This window comes from Quercus robur, chromosome 6 (genome assembly GCF_932294415.1).
Source record: "Quercus robur chromosome 6, dhQueRobu3.1, whole genome shotgun sequence".
NCBI lineage: Eukaryota > Viridiplantae > Streptophyta > Magnoliopsida > Fagales > Fagaceae > Quercus > Quercus robur.
In genome coordinates this window covers 2,081,955-2,108,681 of record NC_065539.1, presented here as the reverse complement: position 1 = coordinate 2,108,681, position 26,727 = coordinate 2,081,955, and the positions used below count along the sequence as shown (strand labels likewise).

General features: G+C 33.6%; 3 protein-coding genes across 3 annotated transcripts; all 3 read right to left on the bottom strand.

The window, feature by feature from the left end:
- Positions 1-1,571: 1,571 nt before the first annotated feature.
- LOC126690538 (aspartyl protease family protein 1-like) lies at positions 1,572-9,677 on the bottom strand. Its single transcript, XM_050385729.1, has 10 exons — positions 9,268-9,677; positions 8,551-8,692; positions 4,418-4,650; positions 3,786-4,010; positions 3,527-3,662; positions 3,366-3,439; positions 3,174-3,276; positions 3,037-3,094; positions 2,116-2,187; positions 1,572-2,012 (listed from the first exon to the last, which is right to left on the bottom strand). The coding sequence occupies exons 1-10, from the start codon at positions 9,675-9,677 to the stop codon at positions 1,780-1,782; spliced, it is 1,686 nt and encodes a 561-aa protein (XP_050241686.1). The 3' UTR covers positions 1,572-1,779.
- A 3,176-nt stretch (positions 9,678-12,853) lies between these two features.
- Positions 12,854-18,622, bottom strand: LOC126690545 (aspartyl protease family protein 1-like). The gene is made up of 10 exons (XM_050385734.1): positions 18,157-18,622; positions 17,924-18,059; positions 15,623-15,858; positions 15,231-15,455; positions 14,927-15,062; positions 14,754-14,827; positions 14,041-14,140; positions 13,893-13,950; positions 13,440-13,511; positions 12,854-13,356 (listed from the first exon to the last, which is right to left on the bottom strand). The coding sequence occupies exons 1-10, from the start codon at positions 18,456-18,458 to the stop codon at positions 13,139-13,141; spliced, it is 1,557 nt and encodes a 518-aa protein (XP_050241691.1). The 5' UTR covers positions 18,459-18,622; the 3' UTR covers positions 12,854-13,138.
- Positions 18,623-20,186: 1,564 nt separating this feature from the next.
- Positions 20,187-26,299, bottom strand: LOC126690544 (aspartyl protease family protein 1-like). The gene is made up of 10 exons (XM_050385733.1): positions 25,829-26,299; positions 25,573-25,717; positions 22,690-22,928; positions 21,863-22,087; positions 21,606-21,744; positions 21,446-21,519; positions 21,253-21,361; positions 21,119-21,176; positions 20,643-20,714; positions 20,187-20,534 (listed from the first exon to the last, which is right to left on the bottom strand). The coding sequence occupies exons 1-10, from the start codon at positions 26,167-26,169 to the stop codon at positions 20,371-20,373; spliced, it is 1,566 nt and encodes a 521-aa protein (XP_050241690.1). The 5' UTR covers positions 26,170-26,299; the 3' UTR covers positions 20,187-20,370.
- Between the last annotated feature and the right edge of the window lie 428 nt (positions 26,300-26,727).

The window sequence follows — 26,727 nt, the reverse complement described above, 5'->3', positions numbered from 1 at the left end:
TCAATGTAATTTACAAAACTCTAATAAAGCCCAAACTTGTTGCTCACTTCCATAGTACCCCTCTAGCTTTGCTTAAATGAAAAAAACTGATAGGTTGGAAAAAAAAAAGATTCCCAAGTGATATCTAAAGTGGTAGAATTTTTTTCCCCTTTCAACATTTTCTATCAATTAATTAACAGCATAAACTATTTTATATCAAAATGTTAGAGACTAAATTAATATATTTGAAACATTCGACACCAAATGAATAATTTACCCTATATTCTTTCATTTACTGGGAGATGTAGAGAGTATTATAGACTCAGCTTTTATGGATTTACTCCTCTATAAAAAGGCAAAAATACCATTATGGTTTCTACATTTTGGAGTTCCTATCAATTTGATGGCGGTCAATTTAGTCAATGTTATGTTCAACTTGTAGTAATTTGGTTCCTATCATCAACTTATTAAAGAAAATTGACGGTAAGTTAAAAATAACATAAACCAAATTAACAATAACCCAGAAACGTAAAGACCCAAATGATATTTTTGCCTGCATAAAACAGCTGAAAGCCAAACATTACAGGCTCGATAATTCACCCCCAAAAAAAAAAAAACCAAGTACAAGACTTGTGGCTTTCTGAGGGTTGGGATCACTGTTAAGTGTTAACCTTTAAGCAATTTATCTGGCATTGGATCAATTGATACATAGAGCGAGAGCTGCGGTCTTAAGCTCAAACTGGGACTCTTTGAGTTTGGGTGCATTGGCATCAATGTAATTTACAAAACTCTAATAAAGCCCAAACTTGTTGCTCACTTCCATAGTACCCCTCTAGCTTTGCTTAAATGAAAAAAACTGATAGGTTGGAAAAAAAAAAGATTCCCAAGTGATATCTAAAGTGGTAGAATTTTTTTCCCCTTTCAACATTTTCTATCAATTAATTAACAGCATAAACTATTTTATATCAAAATGTTAGAGACTAAATTAATATATTTGAAACATTCGACACCAAATGAATAATTTACCCTATATTCTTTCATTTACTTAACCCAAAAGAAAGCAACAAAATAATAACTGTATTTATTTTCTCATATAACTACTATTTAAAGTGATTTTATTTTATTTTTTTACCTTTTTTATGGGGATTTTATTTTTGTTTTATTTAAAATCTAATCTACTGTAAAGTGTGTAGATTCTACACAAATTTTATTTAAAATAGTTATAATATGCTGTTAACCCCGTAACTTGAATCATTTCCCCCCTACACACATACATATTATATATGAATTTAAAATCTAATCATTTAAATTAGATAACAATCTTAATTGATAAAAAAATTTAAGATATAAAAAAATGAAAATTTTAATGTTTAATATAAATAATAAATATGAAACAAAAAATCATTTTTTGTATAACTTTGTGTGTGTGTGTTGGAGTACATATTTTTTAGTATTTTACCAGTTATTGCTCTGCCTAACGACCATCGTTTTATCAAAGAATGACCTTGCATTGCTGAAAATTTCCGATTGCTTTGGCCCAAAAAAATGGAATGAATTGCTTTGCTGAAAATTCTCAAAATTTAAACATAAAATATAGAAACTCTATACCAATGGTTTCTGCTTATAAATTTTAAAAATATATATTATTTACAAACCTCATGTTCAAACTAATGCTACTAACACCTACAAAAATAGGAAGCCAATAAGCTTCCAATCTGTTCTGTAATGACCAGAAATACAATGCATATCCGTATAAATGATTCAAAGACCAAGAAAGGCTCAGCACTTAAAAAAGAATAATCAAACAATGGCAAGAAATGAAAGAAGAAGCATCGCAAGTGTGTAATGAAAGGGCTTCAACTTGGGTGAATAACTGGATGGTGGTGACACAGGTGGATCAGAATTGGTTCCACTATTTGCTGTGGCTTCTGGATTGACAGCAGCAGGGGAGACAGCAGGGGAGTGAGCAGGAGAGTGAGCAGGAGAGTGTGATGGGCTGATAGGTAGAGTGCTGAACTTCTCATCATCATAACCTGGTGACAAAGTTTTTATTATAGTCACTTAATGAATTCACCAATAGAAGGAAAGATTGTACACTGAAATTCAATCTAAAGAAAAAGTTTAAACTATACTCACAGTTAGATGTCTTCCAACCCAATACAACCTTCTCGCGATCAAAAACTATGTTATAACCAGTCATGAAGTTCTCTGGATGAAAATAAAGAAATTCATATTGTAAGTTGCAATTTCTCAGTTCAAACATATTTGGATGCATAATTGCCTTGATTGATATGAGGAGACAAAAAACTCAAGGTGATGATTTTCCCAAAATCTCACTAGGCAAGACTGGCTTGTTCAATGATGCAGTGATTAAATGGAGGCTGTGTATGTTGTTTCTCATGCAAATTTTAATATCTGATTTAAAAGGTAGAGTGCAGCCAACCATGACCAGCTTCCTATCATTTGAACTCCTTGATAATGTCATACAGTACAAACTTTATAATCTCCAAATTAGAGACTACTGAACAGGCCTCTTGGCAAAATGAGTTTTGGGTAAAAACATAGGTACAATGCAATAGGTTCCCGATTAAAAATCAAATACATAGTTGCATTAAATTTGTCCTTGTAAAAGAAAATATTGTTTATGCTTCATTGGTCAATTCAACCATGTGTTTGAATTTATTTGGAGAACCTAATGTACAACAACTACGCAATTGTACCTAAGTTTTGCTTAAAATTCTAGTTTGTTAAGTTATAATTGTACAAACATTGACTGAAAATTGAATATCTGATCTATTCACCCCAAAAGCTGCAATTACCCCTTCCTCTTCCCCCATCCCAAGAAACCACTTCCATCAATCCAGACATTATGCAATCTTTTTCTCCAAAAGAGGCAAATAAATATTTAAACAAAACTGCATAGTTTTTTCTGATAGTCTCCTTAGAAAGGAATGAGTGCACAAAGTGAAAATTTGAAAGCAACAAACATGAAATTGCAACTTCATCAATATGAACAGGTTTTAAAATAAGGGTAGTTAATTATAAATAAATACTCACGTCCTATGATGTTTATATCTTCACTTTTGAGAAGAGCCAGGCAATACATGTATCCACCCTGAAGACCACATCATCAAATTATTTAGTTTAACTCAAGCAGGAATAGGATAGTAAAGAAGTATAGAGTTAGACCACACCTGAGCAGTTTGTATCACTGCGGTTGGATCAGTGAGAGAATATTGGTCTCCACCCTTCATTGTCAGATTTATATCAGGGATTACATAACTGGTTTGATTTACACTGCATATAAAGTGGAAGTCAGTACTTCATAGTTGAAAGGAGAAAACTAATACAAAACAGGAATGGGTTTTTCTCCAGATATAGATGACCTTAAGTCATAACAGTATTCAAAAGGAATCTGGGAATCAGATGGATGCCGCCTTTCTGGGACCTGGGAGTTCAACTGCAAAATAACATAAATCATATAAACTTGTACATTATAAAATGGAATCCCAATAGTATCAGGAAACACAACATTTAAATTACTTACACTCTCAGAAATAAATGTATAAGCTGGGTCTTTTAGGCTTGTAAATGATGTTCCTGAGTCAAAGATTGCACTGAACTCCAGTGCAGAAACATTTTTTCCCACAGTTGTTTGAGTGATGCTGATGTTGTAAGTTGGACTGGTAACAAGTTCCAAGGGCAAAATCAGTGTAAGTAGCATGAGATTCAGGTCAAAGATAGTTTCTTGCCAAACTAAATTACTTTGCCATCAGCTTTTGCAATATTGAGAAGTGACAACTTACTGTGTTGACATAATATTGATTGACGTTTTTCTTTGGTCTGAGCTGCCATTATCTCCAAACTTTATTCTCCCAATCCCACCAGGTCCAAAACACATGGAAAAAGAATTTGAAGCTAGCCCTAATCTTGCTAAGGTGCTAGGAACAGATATATTATTCATACCGAGCCCAAAAAGACCATTTGGTGCTGCACCCTCCAAAAAAGTACCAGTCTGAAGTTGACCACAACTGCAACAAAATTACAAGCTTAGTTCAGAAGTCACATCAATAAACAAAAATTTGCTGAATGGGTCTAACCAAAAAGCAACTTCAATGAATAAGAAAGTATGTTATAGCCCATCAGTGACACAAAATTACTTACTCCTCTAATAGTTTCTGATATCATGATACCTCATAAATAATTAATCCTACTTGAGGAGGAAAAAGCCATACCAAACTGCAGATTCATTACCAAGTGATGTACATTTGCCAAAATATCAGCAATTCCAAAATTTTCACTTTAACAAACAATTTTTAATTTTCATCCAGGTCTATAGAAATTGATATCCCTTGAAACTTAACATAAGTTTAATGGTCACTAGAAAATATTATTTCTCCCAAAGTTTTTGGTAGCAAAGCAATAAAAAATAACCTACCCAAAAGTAATATTAGCATCAACAGCTTTTGATTGATCATCATCTTGAATTAAGTGCAAAAGATCCTCGACTAAGATCCCAGTAGACGAAGTGTTACTAGAAAGATACTCGACTTTGTAAGGACAATTAGGACTTGCTGAAGAGCAGTGACTTTTTTTGCAGGAAGTGCTGTTGCAAGGAATTATTCCACTTGTCGATGATTTATTAGGACTGTAGATGTTAAGGTTTATTACCTGCTTGATAAAAAGGATTAAGTAAGTAATTGTCAACGAATTCAGGACTTGAACAAAGCTTCTTTCAACACCTCTCAACAAACAACCAAATACACAGACAACATAAGTCCAATCTAAAATTACGATCCTGTAAATCAGATTATAATTTCAGTCAATATATATACATTTCCTTATCTCATATAGCCCTTACAACGGTAAAATATTTTCTGGGTGTGGTAAATAAAATGATGGGCACTACCACCAGGAGGCCATGCCACAACTTGAGACATTTTTAGTTACTAATTAATTGGACATTTCAATTCATTTCCCCTTTACCTACAAACTCTCATTTTAGTTGTAAATCATTTGGAAAATCTAGATGAAAGTTGTAAGGGTGGAAGCGCTGATACCAAATTGTTCCAATTGAGGAAGTTCTATTACCAATTTTGTTGTACGAAAGGGCCTTTAGATAGTATTCACGCACAAGATTGATTGTGGAGTATGGATTTAGAAAGATCTTCAAAACAAATTATAGGAAACAAAGAGAACTAGAAAGAAAAATTGACCCCAACACAGGAGATAACACTAAGGAGACGTGGTTTGGCTTTTGGCCTATGTCCATGGACAGTGACAAGAAGAAATTTCACTAATAAAATTAGAGAATACAAAATAGTGTAAAAAAACTATCACAAAACCAAAACCCCAATACACCCAAATTACTTTCTCACAACGAAGCTAGGGGCTGCACCTAAAACAAAGAGAAATTTTCTCTTCTCTGGAATTGCTGCACAACCTTCCTCACACAGCCCCCTTCAAAGAGGTCTCTTACTATCACATTTTGCTGCTCTACACCTCACATAACAAACTGCATTTAATATATATACTATATCAAGAGGAAACCAAAGTTGGCAATATTGAGAAACTGTATACACCACGTAGAGAAGACAGGCATGATATTCAAAGAACTAAAGTCACGCTTACTTGACAATGCATGCAAAAAGACATGCATTTGATGCAAGCGTGTATAACCAAGTCAACATGTCAACCATCAAATACCTGCCTTGCTTACTCTTCCCTGCCTATGGAATTCATATATAAGTACTATTTGGCTTATAGTACTTTTTCAAGTAGAAATCCACAGTCAAAATAAGTAGGCTACAATCCAAGTTGGCTGAGAAAGGTTTCTTTGCCGTATAAGACAAAGTCATCTCTAATTTGGATTATATCCCTCTGTTATGCCAATCTATGCGCACTTGCAAGCCATATTCTAGCAAATCTCCATGCTGACTTCAATTGTATCAAGCTTCACAAATGAAACTCCTCCATCACCTCCATCAAAGTCCCAAGGGGCTATCTCAAATTGCAACCCCAAATCAAGTCAAAATAGGAATATGAGTCAACATCTAACAAATCCCCACTTTAACTTAAATTCCACCAAACAATCTTCCAAACCAAGTCAAAATTAGGAATTTCTCCTAAATCCAAATAAGAATAATCACAAATTGCGTCAAGCTCTACAAAAATTCTCCACGTTGGAGAGATTTGCAAACCACCAAATTTAATCAAATTCCTCTTCATCTTGGAGAGACTATCTTAAGCCACAAATGCTTCAAGGGCCAACTCAAACACTAAGCCCAACCAAAATGCCAAAGTGTAAATCACCTCAAACTACTTCCAAGTACGCCAATGGGCTCCAAATCCACCCAAAGATAGTGACAAATTGAATTATAGCCCAACCAAATGTACAAAATGCATATAACTCCAATCAAACTCCAAATACGCCAACAAGAGCTAAATGCACCCAAAAATGCTCAAACACAATGCATTATGCATATTAATCAAGTCCAATCAATATTAAAACTTGATCAAACACAAACGGATGGTGCTATGAGCTTGTCTATTTATCTTTACCCAATCCTTCTTTGACATCTTCTCCCTAGTACTCAGATCCACAAACCAATCAACAAAATCTCCAAGAGAAAAAATTCAAATGCCTAGGTAGTGAACCTTGACTTTGAAGAACAAATCCAAATACCTAGGCAATGAACTTTGACTTTGAAGAACAAATATATATGCATAGGTAGTGAACCTTGGATTTGAAGAAAAAATTCAACTGCCTAGGTAATGAAGCTTGGGTCTGATATCAATTTGTTGTAAAAGTAGAAGCGTTGTTACCAATTTGTTGTAGCAGTGGAATCTCTATTACCAATTTGTTGTAAGAAAGGATTTTTAGATAACATTCCCACACAAGGTTGATAGTGGAATGTAGGCTTTAGAAATATATCCAAGACAAATAATAGGAAACAAAGAGGACTAGAAAGAAAACTAGACACAAACACAAAACAAGAAAAAACACTTGGGATTGACATGGTTTGACTTTTGTCCTACATCCATAGACGGCAACAAGAAAAAATTTTATTAACAAATTTAGAGAATTCAAAATGGTGTAGAGGCATTATCACAAAACTCAAACCATAATACACCCAAATTACTCTCTCACACAAATACAAAGTTCTCTCTCTTAAATACAAAGTTTGGGGCTGCACCTAAAACAAAGAGAAGTTTTCTCTTCTCTTGAATTGCTGCACAGCCTCCTCCACATAGCCCGTATCAAGTAATTTTCTCACTCTCACATTTTGCCACTCTACACCTCACATAACAAAGCTGCTTCTAATATATATACTAGATTAAGAGGAAACCAAAGTTGGCAATATTGAGAAACTGTTCACGCCATGTAGAGAAAATAGATGTGTTATTAGAGCATTAACATCCAGGTTTGTAAAACTCCAGAAATTCTATTTTACCCAAACAACAAAAAAATGCTATATCCGGTTTGCTATACCTAAAACAATTTACAATCTTGCTAAACTCTTACTGGTAGAGTTTATTGTAGCAACTTCTACTTCTTTGTTTATTGGTCTCTCTCTCTCTCTCTCTCTGGATTGGCTTGGAGATCGGTATTTGTGGTGTAAATTTTCTTAGTTCATGCAAAATTTTGGCTTGTCAACCTTAAAAATCACCTAGATCTGTCTGTGTAAAGCTATGCATCTGTGCTCCATTTTTCATTTTAACTAAAATAACTGTGTAAATTTACACTGTTGCATTGTATTTGTATTTTTCTTTCATTCTTTGCATTTCTTGAGAAGGAAGGAAGAGAATGGATGATGGATATATGAAGAGAGAAACATAATTAAATTTTTTTTTTAAATTAATATTTTAAGAATAAAAAATTTGATGCGGTATTTTTTGAAAAATGATTATATATATATATATAAAAAGTAGGTTCTTAGGTTAAATTACACAAAAATTTGAGGACAAGCTAAAGACACGCTTTCTTGACAATGTTAGCAAAGAGGACATGCATATTTAATGCTAGCGTGGATAGCAGTTCAACTTGTCAAACATCAAATACCTGCCATGCTTTACTCATTCATATGAGTACTATTCTATTTGCCTATAGTACCTTTCAAGTAGAATTCCATAGTTAGAAAAAGAAAAGAAAAAAAAGTCTACAATCCAAGTTGACTGAGACTTTCCAAGCCATATCAGACAGATTCATCTTTTAATAAGTTGGGTTATATTCCTATATGATGCCAAATTTATGTGCAATTGATGCACTCGATTCAAGCCAATTTTCTAACTAGTTTTTAAGCATATATGACTGCAATAGCAAAGGAAGAAAAAGGAACCCATATGCCAAATTTATTTTTACTTTTTTTTTTATATATTTTTTTGTCCTCTTTTGTAACTTTTTGCAGGTTTATACTATTTTTTACACATTTTCATTTTTATAACTTTTTGCAGCTTTTTAAATAAAAAGTACATCCTTAACCAGCACCACACCCCCACCCGTGCTGGTTAACATTTGCTTAAAAAGAATAACAAAGAAACCAAAAATTCAAAGTAAAAAAAGTAACTTACCGTTCTATTTGATGTCTGTAAAGCCTTTACGCAACCATTTTCTTGGCAATCACATGGTAACCAGAACAAATCACTGCCTGTGTCTAACGCCACCAAGAATGATAAACTCGGATTCCCCAAAGAAACATTAGCATAATGCAAACTGAAACATCAACAAACATAGAAAAAAAAAATTAAACCAAATAAAATAATAAATTCAGTACACCTGACCTAATTGAAACGAAACAGATTGGTCACCAAGAAAATTTTAAAATAATAATAAAAAAAATATATTTCTCATTTGGGTCTCATTGGATAGGCTGGGAGACCTATGTTTTCCAGTCTAATGATTAAGAAAGAAATGCCAGAAAATACACGTTTAGCTGTAAAACATGGGATTATAATGTTTAATGATCTTTTTTTATCATATCATTGATATCAAAGCTAAAAAAAAAAAGAAAAAAAAAAGAAAAGAAAAAAGAGAGAGAGAGAGAGAGAAAGAAGACCACAAAAAAGTTATAACTTTTACTTACAATAATACAATTGGCCACTAAAAAACAACTCTCTCTCTTTATCAGAAACCAAAAAATATCTCCCATAAAAAAATAAAATAGAAACCAAAAAATATCATATCAAAAGCTCACTAAAACACACACAAAAAAAAATTTATATATATATATATATTAACTAAAAACATATATTTGAATGATTATTTGAGGAATGGAATAAGGATCATACAATCCCAAAAGATCAAGGCGGTAAGTGTCATTTCCACCGGCGAAAACGAGAGGCGACTGGTCGTTGATGGTGGCGAGGTGGCGGCCACGGATGATGCGATCTCTGTGGGCCATAGCGACATAGTAATCTACGCTACCTTTCTCTGGAAGCTCATCAACACCCAGAATTCCCTTCACTGGATCCGAAAACCTGTGGTGGATTTCGAACCCGAATGTTCCCAACCCGTCACAGCTCCTCCACGAGCTCAAAAAAACCATTACTAGTACTATGCTATAATAATAATAATATGTACAACAAGTCATTGTTGTTGTGGGAGTCCGAGTCCAAGCCCCAGCCATGGTTAGTGGGGGGCTTAGAAGCTTTTTGCAGATAAGAGAAATAAACTGAATTGTGTACAAAGGTTTACGCATAGAAATGAGCAACTGAGGATTATTGTGAAAGAGTTTCAGCTGATAAAGCAAAACACAGAGAGAGAGAATGGACTTTGGAGGTCGGTTGAACTGTTAGGCGAAAGTCAAATAAGGTGCCCATCATGGTGAGTGCCAGATTGAAACGCGGGTGTAGTTGGGTCCCATTTTTTACTTTTCTCGTTGCAGAAAAATATTTTTTTTTATATTTCAAGTTTTAAAGACTAATAATAAGTAAGACATTTTAGTGTGAAACCCTTTACTTTTTTTTTTTACGTTCATATGTATATTCAACAGCTGTGGTGGTCCCGAAGATTTTATGGGTCTATAGCTAAAATGTCCCACATTTTCTTTTCGAGAATATGATCATTATGTTTTCATTTAATGAATTATAAAATAATAAAAAAAATATCTCGATCGTTGTTTAAAGCGCCATCTACTACCACCTTTAATTTTTTTTTTTTTTTTGTTTTTGTTTTTAAAAATCAATGATAAGCTCTACGTCATTTTTGAAACCAATGCTTTCTAGTTAAACGTCCAAGAAGTCCTATCAATGCCGTAGAAACTAGAAAGTTTAGACTCGTTCAACAAATTAAATTGTATTTGGACTGTTTTAACTCATACCTTTCCTGTGCGGTATATATTTATATTCTGTCTCTTTTATATACAGCTAATACAAACAGTGTCAAAGTCATATATATTAATATATGTAATTAGGTTGTCAATTTTAGATATTTGATTGACATTAACATATCCTTTTTGTCACAAGTGGTAGTAGCGATGAAAGAGGAAAATTCCCTACATTGTATAATCTAAAAATGATGAATAAAAAAAAAAATTCAAATTATAAAAAGCAAAATAAATCAAGCTTAAGAGCCCAAACTTGATTTATATCGCATGTGAAATTGCGATATGATTAGAAATTATATTTGATAATTAGGTTTGACTTACTATTAGTATTTTTTTAATTGGATATCCCTTTTGTTTTAAATATACAATGATAAGTAGTAGCGAGTTTAATCTCTACATTTTATTTAGTTAGTGGATGATGTGATAATTTTTCATTAAAATAAAATGAGATTCCAGTTAAAAAAGTATTGGTCGTAAGCTAAACCCTTGATAATTTAGGCCAAATTCTAAAATTATATGAAAAAAGAAGAACATAGAGAAAAGTATCAAGAAGAAAAAAAAGAAAAAAAAGAAAAAGTAAAGGGCATGAAAAACGTTTAAAACAAAGACATATATCCATAGCTACAAAAACAGCGGACATATGAATGCAAAAAATTGCAAATTGATGACCAAAAAGTCGTTGGATGCACCAAAAAAAAAGCCGTTGAAATAAGAATAATTTTAGGTTCCAACTTCCAATCGCTGTAAAAAATCAGATAGGGTCAGAAAATGAGCCACGTGTGATGTTTCAAGACGTTAGAAACTTCTGAGAAAAACGGTCTTACTTAACTAACACAACTTTCATTGAATGAGTTCACTAAAATTTTGATCTTGAACGTCAATCTCGGTGTTTTTATCTGAGAGCTATTCATGGAGATAGCTGCTACTAATAATGACTGCCGAGATTAACGGCGTCTATGGTTCACACTTTTTTTGCGTCTGAAATGGGAGTGTATATTTGGATAAAGTTTATTTTGCTGAAAATTGAAAATCGAAAATTGAAAATACTGTAACAAAATATTTTTTAAATGTGTGAATAGTACCGTGTGACCTATTTTTAATATTTTTTCTTGAATAAAGTGGTTGTTGGCTCTCGTCAACAGTGCGTAGATTGTACGTTTTGTCTCCTAAAAACTGAAATGTGTGCATCAAAAAAAAAGGAAAAGAAAAGAAAATACAAAACGCCAGATGCAGGAAAATAATTCCTATCCAAACGTATATTTAAGGTCTATTTAGATACTAATTATTACTGAAAATTAAAAACTGAAAACATAGTAGCAAAATAATTTTTAAATATGTAAATAATGTTATAAAACCCAATTTTAACTTAAAATTTAAAATTTGCTAAATTTCATGTATCTTGTGAATAGTGCACAAAATTCCCAAAAAAAAGGCCAAACGCTAGCTATGGAAAAACGCAAACTCTAAAGGTCCGTTTGGATAGAACTTATTTTGCTGAAACTGAAATCTAAAAATACTGTAGTAAAATAATTTTTAAATATATAAATAGTATCGTGAGATCCATTTTTAATGAAAAAATTGATAAAAAGTGAAGTTGTTGGACCCCATATTGTTTACTGTTGAAAAGTCAAAACATGCTGCGTAAAAAAGAAAAGCAAACATGTATCCGCAAACGGATACTAAAAAGTTTTAACTTGGACTTTGAAAAACGCAAACTCTAAAGTTTTAACTTGGACTTTGAAAGTTTGAATGCTTACAACGCAAGTCGCTGGAAACTACTGGATTGACTAATATTTACAAGCATTCGATCGAGCACTACTCTCACAGTCTCTGTGACTCATCTCTTTGTTAGGTAGAGTTCAATTAGTGTGTACACAAATTCTTTTTTCTAATAACTCTTTATGTTTTATATTCGCTTTACGTGTCTGTAAGGTGACTTATTATATACATGAAAAGCATGACCAATTTGACTTGAAATTTAGGTTTCTACAATTTACACTATCATGTGAATGCGATACGAACTATATTTTATGCCACTAGGTGCTAAAACCAGCAAATCGTAGTCCAAGCTTCTAGAACTGCATTGGAGCTGCACGCGAAGGTCCCCAATTGCGGTACTTACTTCCACCATGTAATGATTGTACTTTACTTGGAAAAACGTTAAGATTAGAAGAAACTGGTGCCTATATTTTGGAGATTTCAATTTTTGTCTAATAAGTTTGATGACAATCTCAGGCAGATAGCCATGAATTAGGGAGCAAATCGTTCTCTCTCTCTCTCTCTCTTCCAACGGGTCCTAAAGTAATGATGAAATGAGAGACAAAATTGGAAAAACCAAAAAGAAAAAAAGGAAAAAACAAGAAGAAGAGAAGAATGGTTAAACTTCTCGGAACATCCAAATGAACCTAATAGGAACCAGACAATGAGATAAAAGTCAGCAACCGGAAAAATGATGCTTTAGACAGAAAATAGAAGTCCACTGAAAAATATGCAGCTGCGTCTATTCTATGAGAATTTCATACACAACAATGAAGTAGACATGTCCTGTATTAGATGATTAAAGCCAAAAAACTAATAATATAATAAGGAGAATACTACAAATGGTCTATCACATTGTGTTAGTGCATAATATTTACACTCCACAGTCAGGATGGAGAGATTGTAGCATTCTGTGAGACAAAAATTGTAACGCGAACTCGAAACCAAAAGTGGAGTTAAATGGGACTGCAGGACTGGTAAAGGCATATTTATATCTACACATGATACAAGGATTTGACCTAATACTAATGTGTGGAAATCAAAATTGGCCTGAAAAACAATTGACTCGAGAAATGCTACAATAATAGAAACAATATGATGAGGAATCTGAAGCAAGCCAAAGGAAAAGGATGATTATAGAAAGCTGGCCATGCAACTGAACTTTGGGAACTATTCCTGGTCTCTTTTGTTGATTTTGGAGTAGAGTAGTTACCTATTCCGACAGCAACAGCAGGAGGCACAGTGGTAGCATGTGGTTTTACTGTGAAAGTATTTTGATCCTCAATGTCATAACCTGCATGGGCGAAAGGCTGGTTAAAAAGATTATAGATGAAAACATGGAAGAACAGTATGTGCATAAATGAGAGCAAAACTTACAATCAAACTTCTTCCAGCCCAAGACAAACTTTTCTCGGTCAAATACAACACGGTAGCCAGTCATAAAGTTTTCTGTATAAAGAGCAATTGCTGAATTATAAGCAAGCAGAGTTCATGGAGAAATAGCTAAACAAAAGCATGGACATTGATGCATCATCTTGAACAAAAGGAAGCACACTACTGATCTAAGATTGAGGTCAAGGAAACAATTGTAGCTAGTTTCATTGAGCATGCCTAACTGGCCTATCATCATTTTATCTTGACCATGGAGTAATAGGAATTAAAGAAGCCTGGTATATGAGTGTCATTTGGTCAGTTGAATTTTGAGTATTGTAAGGACTGCTAGACGATAATTTTGCCTGGGTTTGAACTTGATTACATCACAGATACTAAATACAGCATATGCATCCATGAAATTGTGACTATTTATTAAATGCAATGTACAAGACTTACGTCCAATTATATTCAGTTCTGTGCCCTTGACAATAGCCAGGCAATAAACAAGTTCACTCTGCATATCATTAGGCAGAAAGGTATTTAGTATAGCTTGCTACTAAACAACAAAAATAGTACTGAACAGGAACCAGGAACTAAACATTACCGGCGTAGAGATGACAATTATGGGATCATAGACAGTGAACTGGCTTTCACCTTTCATAGTTAAACTCATGCTAGGTATCAGACTAGCATTAGCATTAGGACTGCAAGTCATAAAGATCATGTTTTAGATATGGAGCATAAAAACTAAGGTCTCGTTTGGGAGGAGAGTATTGAATGAAATGGAAAGGAATGAAAAAAATAATTTTAGAGTATTCTTCTCTTTCCTTGTTTGGGAGTTTTAATAAAGGGAATGAAATGCTCATTCCTTTGTTTGAGAGTTTAAGTAGAAAGGAATGAAATGGCTAAGAGGGAACACTCATTCCTCTCTATTCCCTTCAAACCTTAAATTTTCATTCCTCCTGAAATTGGGAAGAATGGGAGGGAATGAAATTAATTTTAATGATTTTTTTACTAATACTCCCAAAATACCCCTATATATTCAACCATTTATTTTAAAATAGTGGTCTAATAGTAATATTGTCATAAAATGATTCCATTCTCTCCAAGTTGCTCCCAAACAAGATTACTTACATTACATTCCTTTCCATTCATTTATTTTAAAACATCCAATCAAGGTTACTTAATTCCATTCCATTTCTTTCTTTTCCATTCCTTTCTTTTCCATTCATTTCTCTTACTTAAATACATTCCATTCCCTTATGAACTCCCAAACGGAGCCTAAAACTTAAATATGGATAAGACTAAGTATGCAACCTCATATCATAACAATATTCAAAAGGGATCTTTGGATCAGATTGTCGCCGCCTATCTTGAGTCTGTTCATGGAACTGAAAAGAACATGAAATTGCTAAAATCCAACACTCCATATATATATATATATAATAAAAAGAACCAAGTAAAATTATTTCATCATTTTATGTGCTCACACTCTCTACAAGTCTGGTGTAGGTTGGCTCAACCAAGTATGTAAAAGAGGTCCCAGAATCAAAAAGTGCACTGAAATCCACATCAATTAGAGTTGTGCCAACTTGAATTTGAGTAACAGTGATGTTATAAGTTGGGCTGCAGGAAATGTTAAGACATAAGAGACAAAAGTAACTAGATTAATCCTTCCATTAGAGAAAAAATTATCAACATAGATTCACAAAAGCAACCATATTTAGGGCTAAGGCTTTGTTGTTGTATAGATTCACAAGCAATTGGCATCAATAAACAGAAATTACCACTTACTGCGATGGGTTCAAATTAAGAGGTGTCTCTTCTTGATCAGAACTACCCTTGTCTCCAAAACTGATCCTTCCAACCCCATCACGTCCAAAGCACATGGAGAATGAATCTGCTGTAAAACCCTTGCTGGATAAAATGCTAGGAACTGATAACTTCTCCATACCTAGCCCAAGCAAACCATTGGGAGCTGCAACGTCCAGAAATGAACCACTTTGAACCTGTCCACAGCTGTACAATTCATACTGCATCTTAATCTCTAGACATGATTAAATGTAACGGGGGAACAGAGTTAAAAAAAAAAAAAAAACCAATAAACCAAAAACACTCTCATCAAAAGAATGGTCCTGGAGTCAGGCACAATGTTCAAATAAGTTAGAGCTAATCATAGAACTTACCCAAATGTGATATATGCCTCAACAAGTTCCTGATGACTATCTTCTGTTGTTAAGTGGAGAACATCCTCTACCAATATCCCAGAAGTAGATGTTTCAGCAGAGACATAAGAGACCATGTAAGGGCAATCACTGAATGCTCCAAAGCATTGATTACGGTGTGCACAAAGACTGCTGTTGCAGGTTACCTTTTTGCTTGTTGATGACCCTTTAGGGTTGTATATATTAAGCTCAAAATCCTGCAGAATGATTAATTTCATTGAATGCAATGGAAGGGAAGAAAAAAGCAGTTGAAGGAAAAAAAAAAAAAACCAGATGAAATTTTATAAACAAACAACCAATTTATTTATTTTTTTTATAAGTAAGAATTTTATTAGAAAAGGAAACAGGAAAGACACAAAGGATGTGTACTAGCCCTTTTCAAAGAATCCAACTTGAAAGGAAATGATATCAATAAAATAAACAAAAAGTCATATAGGGGATGCTGCCAAGAGCATGCATCCAATCAAACAACATTTGCAAAATACGCTCTTTGATGACATAAGCAGGATGTTCAATGACATCAAAGACCCATCTATATATTTCTTTCAAAGGAAAGATTCCAAATGACGCACAAGGGCAAGGCTTGCCACACCTTGGCTCCTCTATTTTGCTGAAACCAACCTTGCCAACATTCTAACAGTTCAATCACAGATTTGGGTGTCACCCAAGCTAACGGCTAACCCAACCAAGTAAAGATAAAGGACCATATATCAATAGATTCCCCACTACGTTAACACATACAGCACCAATAAAATATTAAAATTTGACACTTGCGAAGGTTATCAATTGCTAGAGATCTCCCAAGGGACGGCTCCAAATGCTCTTCTAAGGGAGGAAGATTATCATAGAACAAGGACCCCAAGAAAAGTATCAACAGTGCTTGATGAACTGATGACTCCAATGCTGGCCTCACCCTCTGATGGGCCAGCCAGATATGAAGACACTAAGGCTTCCTTGTTCACTGCTAAGTGAAACAAATCCTTGAGGGGGCTTTCACCACACCAAATATTGGTCCAAAACCTCACCTTGGACTCTTCTCGAGGATCAAACCGTAAGAAATTAGAAAAAGAATCCCATCCAGTGTGTATGCCCTTCCACAAGCTAATCCCATGTGTATCCTAAATTTACTCTGCTGTCCAACCTCCCCACCTTTCCCCATATTTGGCATAAATTACTCTCCTCCACAAATGGTCCCTTTCCATTATGAATCTCCAGAGCCACTTCCCTATGAGGGCTTGGTTAAAAGAATTGAGTTTTCTGATACCCAAACCGTCCTCTTTAATAGGGGGGCAAACCACTCTCCAATCCACCAAATGGAATTTGTTAGTGTCATCAATGCCTCTCCATAGGAATTCTCTTTGAAGTTTCTCCAATTATTGGCCACACGAGTAGGCAATGTAAAGTGTGACATAAATTGGTAGGGATAGAGGACAACGTACTCTTGATCAAGGTCATCATTCATGCAAACTTTTCATGTTTAACTCAAGCTCAACGTGGTATCATACTTGGTTTGCTAAATTTAATTCAATGTGTCTCAGCAGTCTTTTGATGCCAAAAAGGTAGAAGATGCCTGATCTAGTAAAACCCCTCAATCTCTTTTACCCAACACAAACACAAACCGAGGCTAAATATTTATTACATCAAAAACCCCCATTAACAGAATGGCAATCAACAAAAGAAATAATTTTTAAGCGTCCACAATCAAAGGAACAGATCTCAACTATATCCATTACATGGTAAAAAAAAAAACTATTGACACACCCATTTTCACACCTAACTTGCTTGTGTGACTCTGAGTAATCAACCAAAAGTGGTGGATCCATATAAACAAGAGTGAGCAGAAAGTGTCTACTACTCACAATCTCACATATCAACATGTTGTGAAATTGGGCATATACCTAGAATTATTATTTTTTTAAAAAAAAACGCTTTAAGTTTAGAAAACAAAAATAAGTTGAGTGCTACCATAAATAAACACACCAAATACCATAAATCTCTCTGACTTGATTTCAGCCAAACAAATCCCCCCAAATCACACACGTGTATACTTAAATTAGACTACAGTAAAATTCTTATCTTGTATAAAAATTATTAAAAAAAAAGAAAAAAGAAAAGAAAAAGAAGCCCACCCCAATTCAGTTTAGCATCTACTTTCTCGCAAAAAACACACACACACACACACACATAATAAGCTAAAATTAAAAAAAAAAAAAAAAATTGATATTGAGAGGACATAGAATTAGAAATGAGAAGAGAGCATACAGAAGTATAAACAGTGCCCTCAGTAGAAGCACATTTACTGCATTCACATGGCACCCAAAACAGGTCACTCCCAGTGTCCAGTGCTACCATAAACTTCACTCCTGGCGTCCCTAATTGCACCGTCGTGTAATGCAAACTGTACCAAATCTCCAAAACAAGAAAACGTTTCAGTTGTGACCCAAATTTGGAAACTTTAATCATATATACATATAAATATATATAAAGAAACTTACAATCCGAGGGAGCTAATGCGGAAGGTGGAGTTGCCGTTGGCGAAAGCGAGGGATGCGTCGGAATCGGAGAGCTTGCGGCCGCGGAGGAGGAGGAGGCGATCGCGGTCGGCGAGGTCGGAGTAGTACTCGACGGTGCCCTTTTCCGGTGCCGGAGAGAGCATTCCGGTGGAGTTGGACCATTTCTTGACGGGGTCGGAGAAGCGGTGGTGCATCTTGAAGGTGAAGATGCTGCGTGCATTGCAGGTGCGCAGCGAGAGCAAGACGAGAAAGAAGAAGAGTTTAGAGGAATGGAAAGAAGGCATGTTAGCTTGTTGTTGAAGGAAGGAGTGGATATTCTGGAAAGAAAGATTTGCATTTAGATGAGAGATCTTCTTTCTTCTTTCTTCTTCTATCAAAAGCTTTTGGGTTTTTGGGTTTGGTGATTTCTCAGAGAGAGAGAGTTGTTATGATCTTGAACTGTTTGTGTCTGTGAGTGTAAAGTGTTAAATTTTAGGCATGTGTTGTGGATCCCACCTTTTTGCTTTTTGTTTTGACAGTTGAGGAGGTTGTTAGGAGAAAGGGCGCATTCACCATTTTTTTTTTTGACTATAGAGAGCGGGAAATTGGGAAATCATTGTTTCTTTTCTTTCCTTATTGATTTCTTTCGGTTGTAGCAACACTTCAAGATCCCTCTTTATTTCTTATTTCAAAATGGTTGGTTTTTGATTTGACAAAAGGCAAGATGGTCATAGTTTCATTCTATTTGTTATAAACCATTCATTGGAGAAGGATACTCTAAATGAAAGAATAGGTATCCGTTTGGATTGCACTTAATTTGGCATTTATATTTTCAGTCCTTTTTTTTTTTTGTGTGTGCATGAACAGTAAAATCATATGAATTTACTGTGTAGGGGACAAAAAAACACTGTTCGTGCACTTTTTACGAGTCCCACGGCACTATTCACACATTTAAAAATTATTTTGTTGAAGTATTTTTGGTTTTCAATTTCAGCAAAAATAAGTTCAATCCAAACGGATCCTAAATATAGAAATGCACACTATTTCACAGTTTTTTACTATAACTTTGACGTGATAGGTTATAAGTGGTTGTCTATTAGTTCTATATGAACCTACCATTTTTTTCCCATTACTCCTACTTTTCCAAATCACAATTATGGCAAAGAAGTTGTGGTACTACATGAGTGGAAAACTAATATTTAAAGTACAAAGTGTAATTAAGAGTATAATTTAAGGTGCTAAAATAAATTTTTTCATTTGTTTTTAAGAGATATAGAAGAGGGGTAATTATGTCTTTTTATGTTATGCCATCCAAGATAATGGCAGAATTGATGGCATGGTGCAAACTGTAACATGAGTTATAGTTTAGGTGCTAATCATGTATTTTGAAAGTTTAGAATGCAAACTATAATTTTGGATATAGTTTAGGGTGAAAATATATAATTTTTCCTAATTTAAATTGAGGAATCATATTAACCAAGAATTCCAAACCATGCAGGGCAGCAAACAAGTTGAAATTCAGCAAGGTAAAAGTTGCATGGATTGAACAACATACTTTTAGACTTCAAACAAACCGGTGGAGTTGATCAAAGGCATTTCAGAGGTTAAGTTAATGGAAAGAAAAATATTAGAATAATGGAATTTAGAGTGCATTCCTTCATTTATGATTTAGATGGATATTGATAGGATTCTTTGAGTTATAGATTGTGATCAATGCCCTTAAAAGTGAGAAGCTTGAAGTGTTTTAAAAAAAAACTGTCATTCTCAACAATTAAATAAAAAATGTTTAAAAAGTTAAAAGTGAAAAATTTTATGAGAGGAATGAGAGTAATTACATTGAATCCTAAACCTGGTTTGATCATATTTGTTCGGATACTAATCAGTGCTCTAAGTGTGTTTCTTGGTAGGGTGAAGTGGGGTCACCACATGGACCTGGTTTTGGGCCACACCTACTAGGGCTGGATCTGGAAATGCCTATCTAACAACTCTCAATTAACAAAACCAAAAAATACTTATACGGACACACTCAAAAATTTGTTTATGTACATAAAAATTATTATTGAAAACTATAGTTTTTTCAAACATTTAGTCCAAATGGATTCAAGTGGCAAGAAAATTAGCAAGCTATCAATGCTTCCAATTTCTTTTAAATTAACTTTAAATTAAGTACAAATAATGATACAAGCGTCAAGAAAGTCTTGCCAAATAAGAAGAAAATTAAACAATGGCAAAGAATGAAACTAGAAGCATCACGAGTGTGTAAGTAAAAGCCTTCAACTTGGGTGAATGACTAGATGGTGCTGTGGATTTTGGATTGACAGCAAGAGCAGGAGATTGTGATTGGTTGGTAGGTGAAGTTTGCGAATTCGAATCATTGTAACCTGCGGAAACCAAGTTTCTTTATTGTCGCATTAAGAATTTCACTAGGAGAAAGAAAAATTGAATTTTATATTGAAATTCAATATAAAGAAAAAGATGAACTAACTCACAGTTAGATGCCTTCCAACCCAAAACCATCTTATCATGGTTGAAAACTATGCGATAACCAGTCATGAAGTTTTCTGGATGAAAATAAATTGATTCAAATTAGAAATGAAAAATTTTCAACTCAAACATGTTAAGACGCATAATGACTAAAAAAATAAATGGCACAAAGAAAGTCCAAGTAACAATTTTCTCAAAATGAAATTTGGCAATTCTAGCTTCTTCAATAAGGCCATGATTAAATGGAAACCATGTTTGTTATTTCTTTTGCACTGCACATATATATTAATCTCCCACTTTTAACATACTTGTACACAAGATGATCCAAATTTGTAGATCTGACCTATATATATTCACCCAAAAGCTGCAATCACTCAAAATTTTGAAATGATTGAAAAACATAAAGTTGAAACTTTCTTCAATATTATAAACTGGTTTTAAAATAAGGATAGTGATTGATTATATATATACACACACTTACGTCCTATGATGTTTATGCCTTCACTTTTGAGAAGACCCAAGCAATAAAAATATCCAGCCTGCAGACCATAACATCAATTTTAGCATAATTCAAATAGAAACAATATGTTAAAGCACTAATAAGTGATACCACACCTGAGTAGAGAACAATACTGTTGGATCAGTGACAAAATATTGGTCTCCACCTTTCATTGTAAGATTCACTGTAGGTGTCGTATAACTCGTGTATTGCATTTGATTTGCACTAAAAATAAAGTGGATCTAATTAGTGCTTTAGAGTTGTAAGGAGAAAACTAATACACAATAAAAATAAATTTGCTTCAAATACCTTAAATAGTAACAGTATTCAAAGGGGATTTGGGAATTTGATGGATATCGTTTTTCTGTGACTTGGGAATTGAACTGCAAAGAAAAATAGATCATATACATTCATTTTTCATAAGTTGAAGTTTCAGTGATGTATAAAACCTATCATTTAAATCACTTACACTCTCAGAAATAAATGTATAAGCTGGGTCGCTTAGATATGTAAACGATGTACCAGAGTCAAATATTGCATTGAACTCCATTTGAGAAACATTCCCTCCTCCGATATTTATTTGAGTGATAGTGATGTTATAAGTAGGACTGGTAACAAGTTTCAAAGTGCAATTATGAGGTTCTGGTCAAAGATAATCTTATTGATAAACTAAATATTATATAACCTTGTCATCAACTTTTAAAATACTGAGAAGTTACAACTTACAATGATGGTTCAACAGTGAATGGAGTTGCTTTTTGGTCTGAGGTGCCATTATTTCCAAAATTTATTCTCCCAATTCCATCAGATCCAAAACACATGGAAAAAGAATTTGGACCTAGCCCATTTCTTGCTAAGGTGCTCGGAACAGATATGTTATTAAGACCAAGCCCAATTAGACCGTTTGGTGCTGCTCCCTCTAGAAAAGTACCAGTCTCATTTTTACCACAACTGAAGCAAAATAAAAGGGTTGGATTACACGGGGTTAGCAAGAAGCAAATTCAATGAATTAGAAAAGATCTTACCAAGAGGCATTAACAGAAGCAATTTTAACGAATTAGAAAGTAATGCTTGCCCACCAATGATGAGTTAAAAAAATTGATGACCATATTAAAGACATTAATTTTTTCTAGTGATCTCTCTGAACCCTCAAAAGTTGTTGATATCATGAAAATTCCAAGCATAACCTGCCTTCATTATGGGAATTTTTAAAAATTTTTACATTAATTAATTCTATTTTTGCACAAAAGAGACTTTTATTGAATTAGTCAGCTCAAGGCCATAAAACACCTTGATAACCCTTACAAATCATTATACTTACTTGAGGAGGAAAAGAGCCCATACCAAACTCCAAATTTATCATCCAAATGATCTAATATATTTACCGAAATATCAACTGTACCATAAATTTTTGTCATTTTTAACTAACAAGTATTTAATATCCAGTTTTAAAAAAAATTGATATTGGATATGATATAAAATCAATATGATTTTCACTTGAAAGAATATTTCTTCCAAAGATTTTGGTAGGAAGGCAATGAAAAATAACCTACCCAAGAGTAACTTGAGCATCAACAGCTTTTGATTGATCATCATCTGTAATTAAGTGCAAAACATCCTCTACCAAAATTCCAGAAGTTGAAGTGTCATTTGAAACATAGGCATAACTATAAGCACAATCACTACTATTAGCTGAGGGACACTGATTTGGACTGCACAAGTAATTGCTACCACAAGGAACCTTTTTGCTTGTTGATGATGCATTAGGACTGTAGATGTTAAGGTTTAGTACCTGCTTGATAAGAGGACAAGTAAGTGTTGTTGCATTTTGATATTAAAATGAGTAAATGGAATTTTGATTTTGATTGATTGAATTAGAAAAAAGTGTGACTTTCATGTGTTAATAAAGTTTGATTGGGGAGTTATTGTTTCAGTAAATTTTTTTCCCCACATTAATAAAGAAAGAATTTGAATTAATTTATAATTGATGATGTTATGGGACTTTAAATAAGCGTTTGATGCAAGAAATGGGTCAATTCCACATATGTGCGTCTAAAGAGGTGGCGGGCACCTTCTAAGTTTACTGCTCTAATGGACTATGAAGGGGGAGCAATAGCTTAATACGCCAAGTTAGGGAAATACCCCTTGGGGTTGGACTCCTCTTTTAGTACAAGAAAGGGCAATCTATTTATATCCTAGCAATCCTACCCCCATCGGGCGAAATACGATTTTTGGGGGTAGCTAATTTAAACCCTTCAAGTAAAATAAGAATAACCTCTACTTTCAAAGTCCGTTTTTTACCATTAGCAAAAACTTGTTTCAATTGCATATCATAAGGAATTCAAATAGGGGGAGGTCGAGGTATTAGGTCATTATATCTTGGAGGAGAGAAGTTAATATATATAATTTTTTGTATGCATATTGCATTTTTTATTTATTATTTTTTTACATTGATAGTTCGAGATTAGGGGATTTGAATCTAGAGTCTAGAATGTCTCTATTAAAAATATTAGAAAGTGTTAGGCAATTAAGCTACAAGATTTTTGACTAATTGCATATGGTTTAAATCTTCTAAGAGAGTGTAGGATTTCCATGCCTCATTAGAGACTATTTTGTCTCAATTACATTTACTCTTCTAATATAAAACTAATGTTTTATACTTTTACCAACAATTTTGAGGAGATTCAATAAAGCTAATTACTTAGAAGCCTAATGACCATATTGGAGATCCCAACAAACTCTTCTATTTAAAGGTAGTTCATTTTAATAAATGCAAAGGGACATGTGCTAACTATTTAAGAGCATTCATATCAGTATTTATAAAATATAAAGAAATTCCACAATTTTGCTTAACCAACTCCTAAAATCTTCCACATCAATTTATATATATGATTGTGTAAAATCCATCCATGGCTACAATAATTAGGTAAATTTACATTGGTACTATTTATTTTACATTTAATTTTTTTATTTTGTTCTTATGTATTCTGAAGATGAAGAAAAATAGTAGATGATAATTATTGTATGTGAAGAAAGAGAAATAATTAAAAAAATTAAGAAAAATTGATATTTTAATGAAATATTGTTTAGAATAGATAATCTAATATGGGTATTTTTGAAAAGTGGTTATGTGAAAAAAGAAAAAAAAAAAGTAGATTCTTATACTGGTTTACATGCAATATGATAGAACAATTGTTGGTATTATCTCTTGAATTGTGGATCATGTTGTTGTTGTTATTGTTGTTATTATTCCATTGTAAAGAAAATTGGGAAACTTTTATTGAGGAAATATGACATTGTAAGAGGCAAGTACAAGAAGTATATATGTAACTAATAATTTTTATTGCTTTCAAATGGTGGATGGCAAATCCATTTTTGTACCAAACTCAAGAGTTCTAAATGATTGTGGCAGGTATAAAGATTGGGGACAACATCACTATGGCTGATAATATTTACAAACTACCATTATTATAGAGAGAGTTCCGAATTCTCATAAACAAATAAAATATTTTTAAAGATATTGATCACTCGCATTTGCGTGGAGGGCAAAGTTCGAGGTCAATACAGACTTTAATGATATAATAGCGATATGGACATCTATCTAACCACTAAGTTGAAAATTATAACTTGCCTAAAGGTAATTTTCCTACACATGCTTAATTGAAACCAAAACAAAATTAAAATTTTTTCCTACTAATCAAATAAGAATCTCCTCCAATCAAGAATATAATTGGTTAAATTCTGTTATATATGATGCCTTTAATTTTCACCTATATAAACAAATTTGATTTTGGATTGTAGATCCATTTTGGTGCAATCATGGAAGGTAACATTTAGACATATTTTTCAAGAAGCTATCAATGTGTGGATGGTTTGGCACGTACTTAGGTCAACTCAAATATGTAACTGTTTATGACATCTCTCTCTCTAAATTGAAAGAATTATAGTTAGTTTTCATGGTGAACCATATCATTTGTCCATAATTTCACTAAAAGACTTATATATTTAAAATTGTTGAGTTAGTTTAACACATTTATTTAATTTTTTTTAATCATAAACTGATTCAACAATTTTAATTAGGTAAGAGTTTTTCAATGAAATAATAGATAACTGATATGATTTATTATGAAAACAATATAATTTCCCGTTTATATTAGGCCATGTTGGACTTTTCTAATTCTAGTGTTTGTATTTAAGTCTTTTTGAATTCTTTACCAAAGTACGTTTTATCTTCTTTACTTGTCATTCCCTTTCGTGCAAATTAAAATCAAAATAAAAAAAAATAATTTATAGAAGAAAAAGAGATCACTATCACGCAATAAACAATTCTAGATAGGAGTTGAAGTGAATATTAAATTAAAAGATGAAAGTTCCATAACGATACCAAATTAAGCAAATAAAGTAAAAAAAAAAAAAAAAAAAAAATTATTACGTACCTGTCCAGATGATGTCTCTAAGCCGGTTACGCAAGAATTGGTATTCGAACAATCGCATGGTAGCCAGAACAAATCACTGCCGGTGTCCAGTGCTACCAAATATGATAAACTCGGTGTCCCCACAGAAACATTAGCGTAATACAAACTGAAATACCAAACACCATTTTTAAAAAAAGTCAGTTTCCAGAAAATTAAGGAACATGAAGAACTCAAAAAAATTATTAAAATAAAAATAAAAATTATCATATATATATACCTTCCGAAATTGTTGAGGAGGAAGGTCTCGTTTCCATTGGCGAAAGTGAGAGGCGCCGGTGGCGACTGGTTGTTACTGGCGGCGAGGTGGCGGCCCCGGATTATGTGGTCTCGGTGAGCCATAGCAACATAGTACTCTACGCTTCCTTTCTCTGGAAGCCCATCAGACCCCAAAATTTGCTTAACCGGATCGGAGAACCGGTGGTGGATGTCGAACCCAAATGATCCCAACCCACAACAGCTCCAGGAACTCAATCCCAGTAGCAACAATACCAGTAGTAGTATGTGTGATCCGGAAGTCAATGAATATGAACAAGTAGTAGAGGTGCAAGCACAAGCCATTGCTTAGTTAGCTTTTTTTTTAAGACTTGGGGTCTCGTAAACTTGAAGCATGAAATGAAGATTTTTGGTTTTATGTAGGGAGAGGAGGTTGTAACGTTCACATCAGAAGATGGGGGGATATAGATAGTCGTTGAGAGAGAGAGAGATATCTATCGACGCCACGCCAGTAGGTGAAAGTCAAATGATCGTTGCGAGAGTGAGGTTTAAACCGCGGGTGTTTTATTTACATATTCAGCCGTCAAAGTGTGTGTGGTCTATTGGTGGGATGAAGTGTGAGTCACCACGCGGATTTGGTTTTTGGGCCAAACCTGCTTGGGTTGGATTTGGAAATATTGCTCATCCAACAAATACTCAATTAATAAAACCGAACAATATCCCCATCATCAAAAAAAAAAAAAAAAAGAACCAAAAAATACTTACATTGACACACTCAAAAAATTGTACATATAGCTCCCCCCTCCCAAAAAAAAAAAAAATTGTACATTATTATGATTGTTGAAACTATAAATTTTTCAAACATCTAGTCCAAACGAACCCAAATGCCAAGAAAATTTGCAA

Excerpts from the sequence above, each read along its gene's own strand:
- LOC126690538 (XM_050385729.1), bottom strand. The coding sequence starts at position 9,677 with ATGCGTAAACCTTTGTACACAATTCAGTTTATTTCTCTTATCTGCAAA. Across the intron at positions 8,693-9,267 it reads CGCCTTGATCTTTTGGGATT|TTTGCATTATGCTAATGTTT; the intron begins GTATGATCCTTA and ends TTGATGTTTCAG. Across the intron at positions 3,663-3,785 it reads ATCAATATTATGTCAACACA|TCCAACTTACAACATCAGCA; the intron begins GTAAGTTGTCAC and ends ACTTGTTACCAG.
- LOC126690545 (XM_050385734.1), bottom strand. The coding sequence starts at position 18,458 with ATGCCTTCTTTCCATTCCTCTAAACTCTTCTTCTTTCTCGTCTTGCTC. Across the intron at positions 14,141-14,753 it reads GAATATTGTTATGATATGAG|TCCTAATGCTAATGCTAGTC; the intron begins GTTGCATACTTA and ends TATGACTTGCAG. Across the intron at positions 13,512-13,892 it reads AGAACTGAATATAATTGGAC|AAAACTTTATGACTGGCTAC; the intron begins GTAAGTCTTGTA and ends CTCTTTATACAG.
- LOC126690544 (XM_050385733.1), bottom strand. The coding sequence starts at position 26,169 with ATGGCTTGTGCTTGCACCTCTACTACTTGTTCATATTCATTGACTTCC. Across the intron at positions 22,088-22,689 it reads GATGCTCAAGTTACTCTTGG|TTGTGGTAAAAATGAGACTG; the intron begins GTAGGTTATTTT and ends ATTTTGCTTCAG. Across the intron at positions 21,362-21,445 it reads GAATACTGTTACTATTTAAG|TGCAAATCAAATGCAATACA; the intron begins GTATTTGAAGCA and ends CTTTATTTTTAG.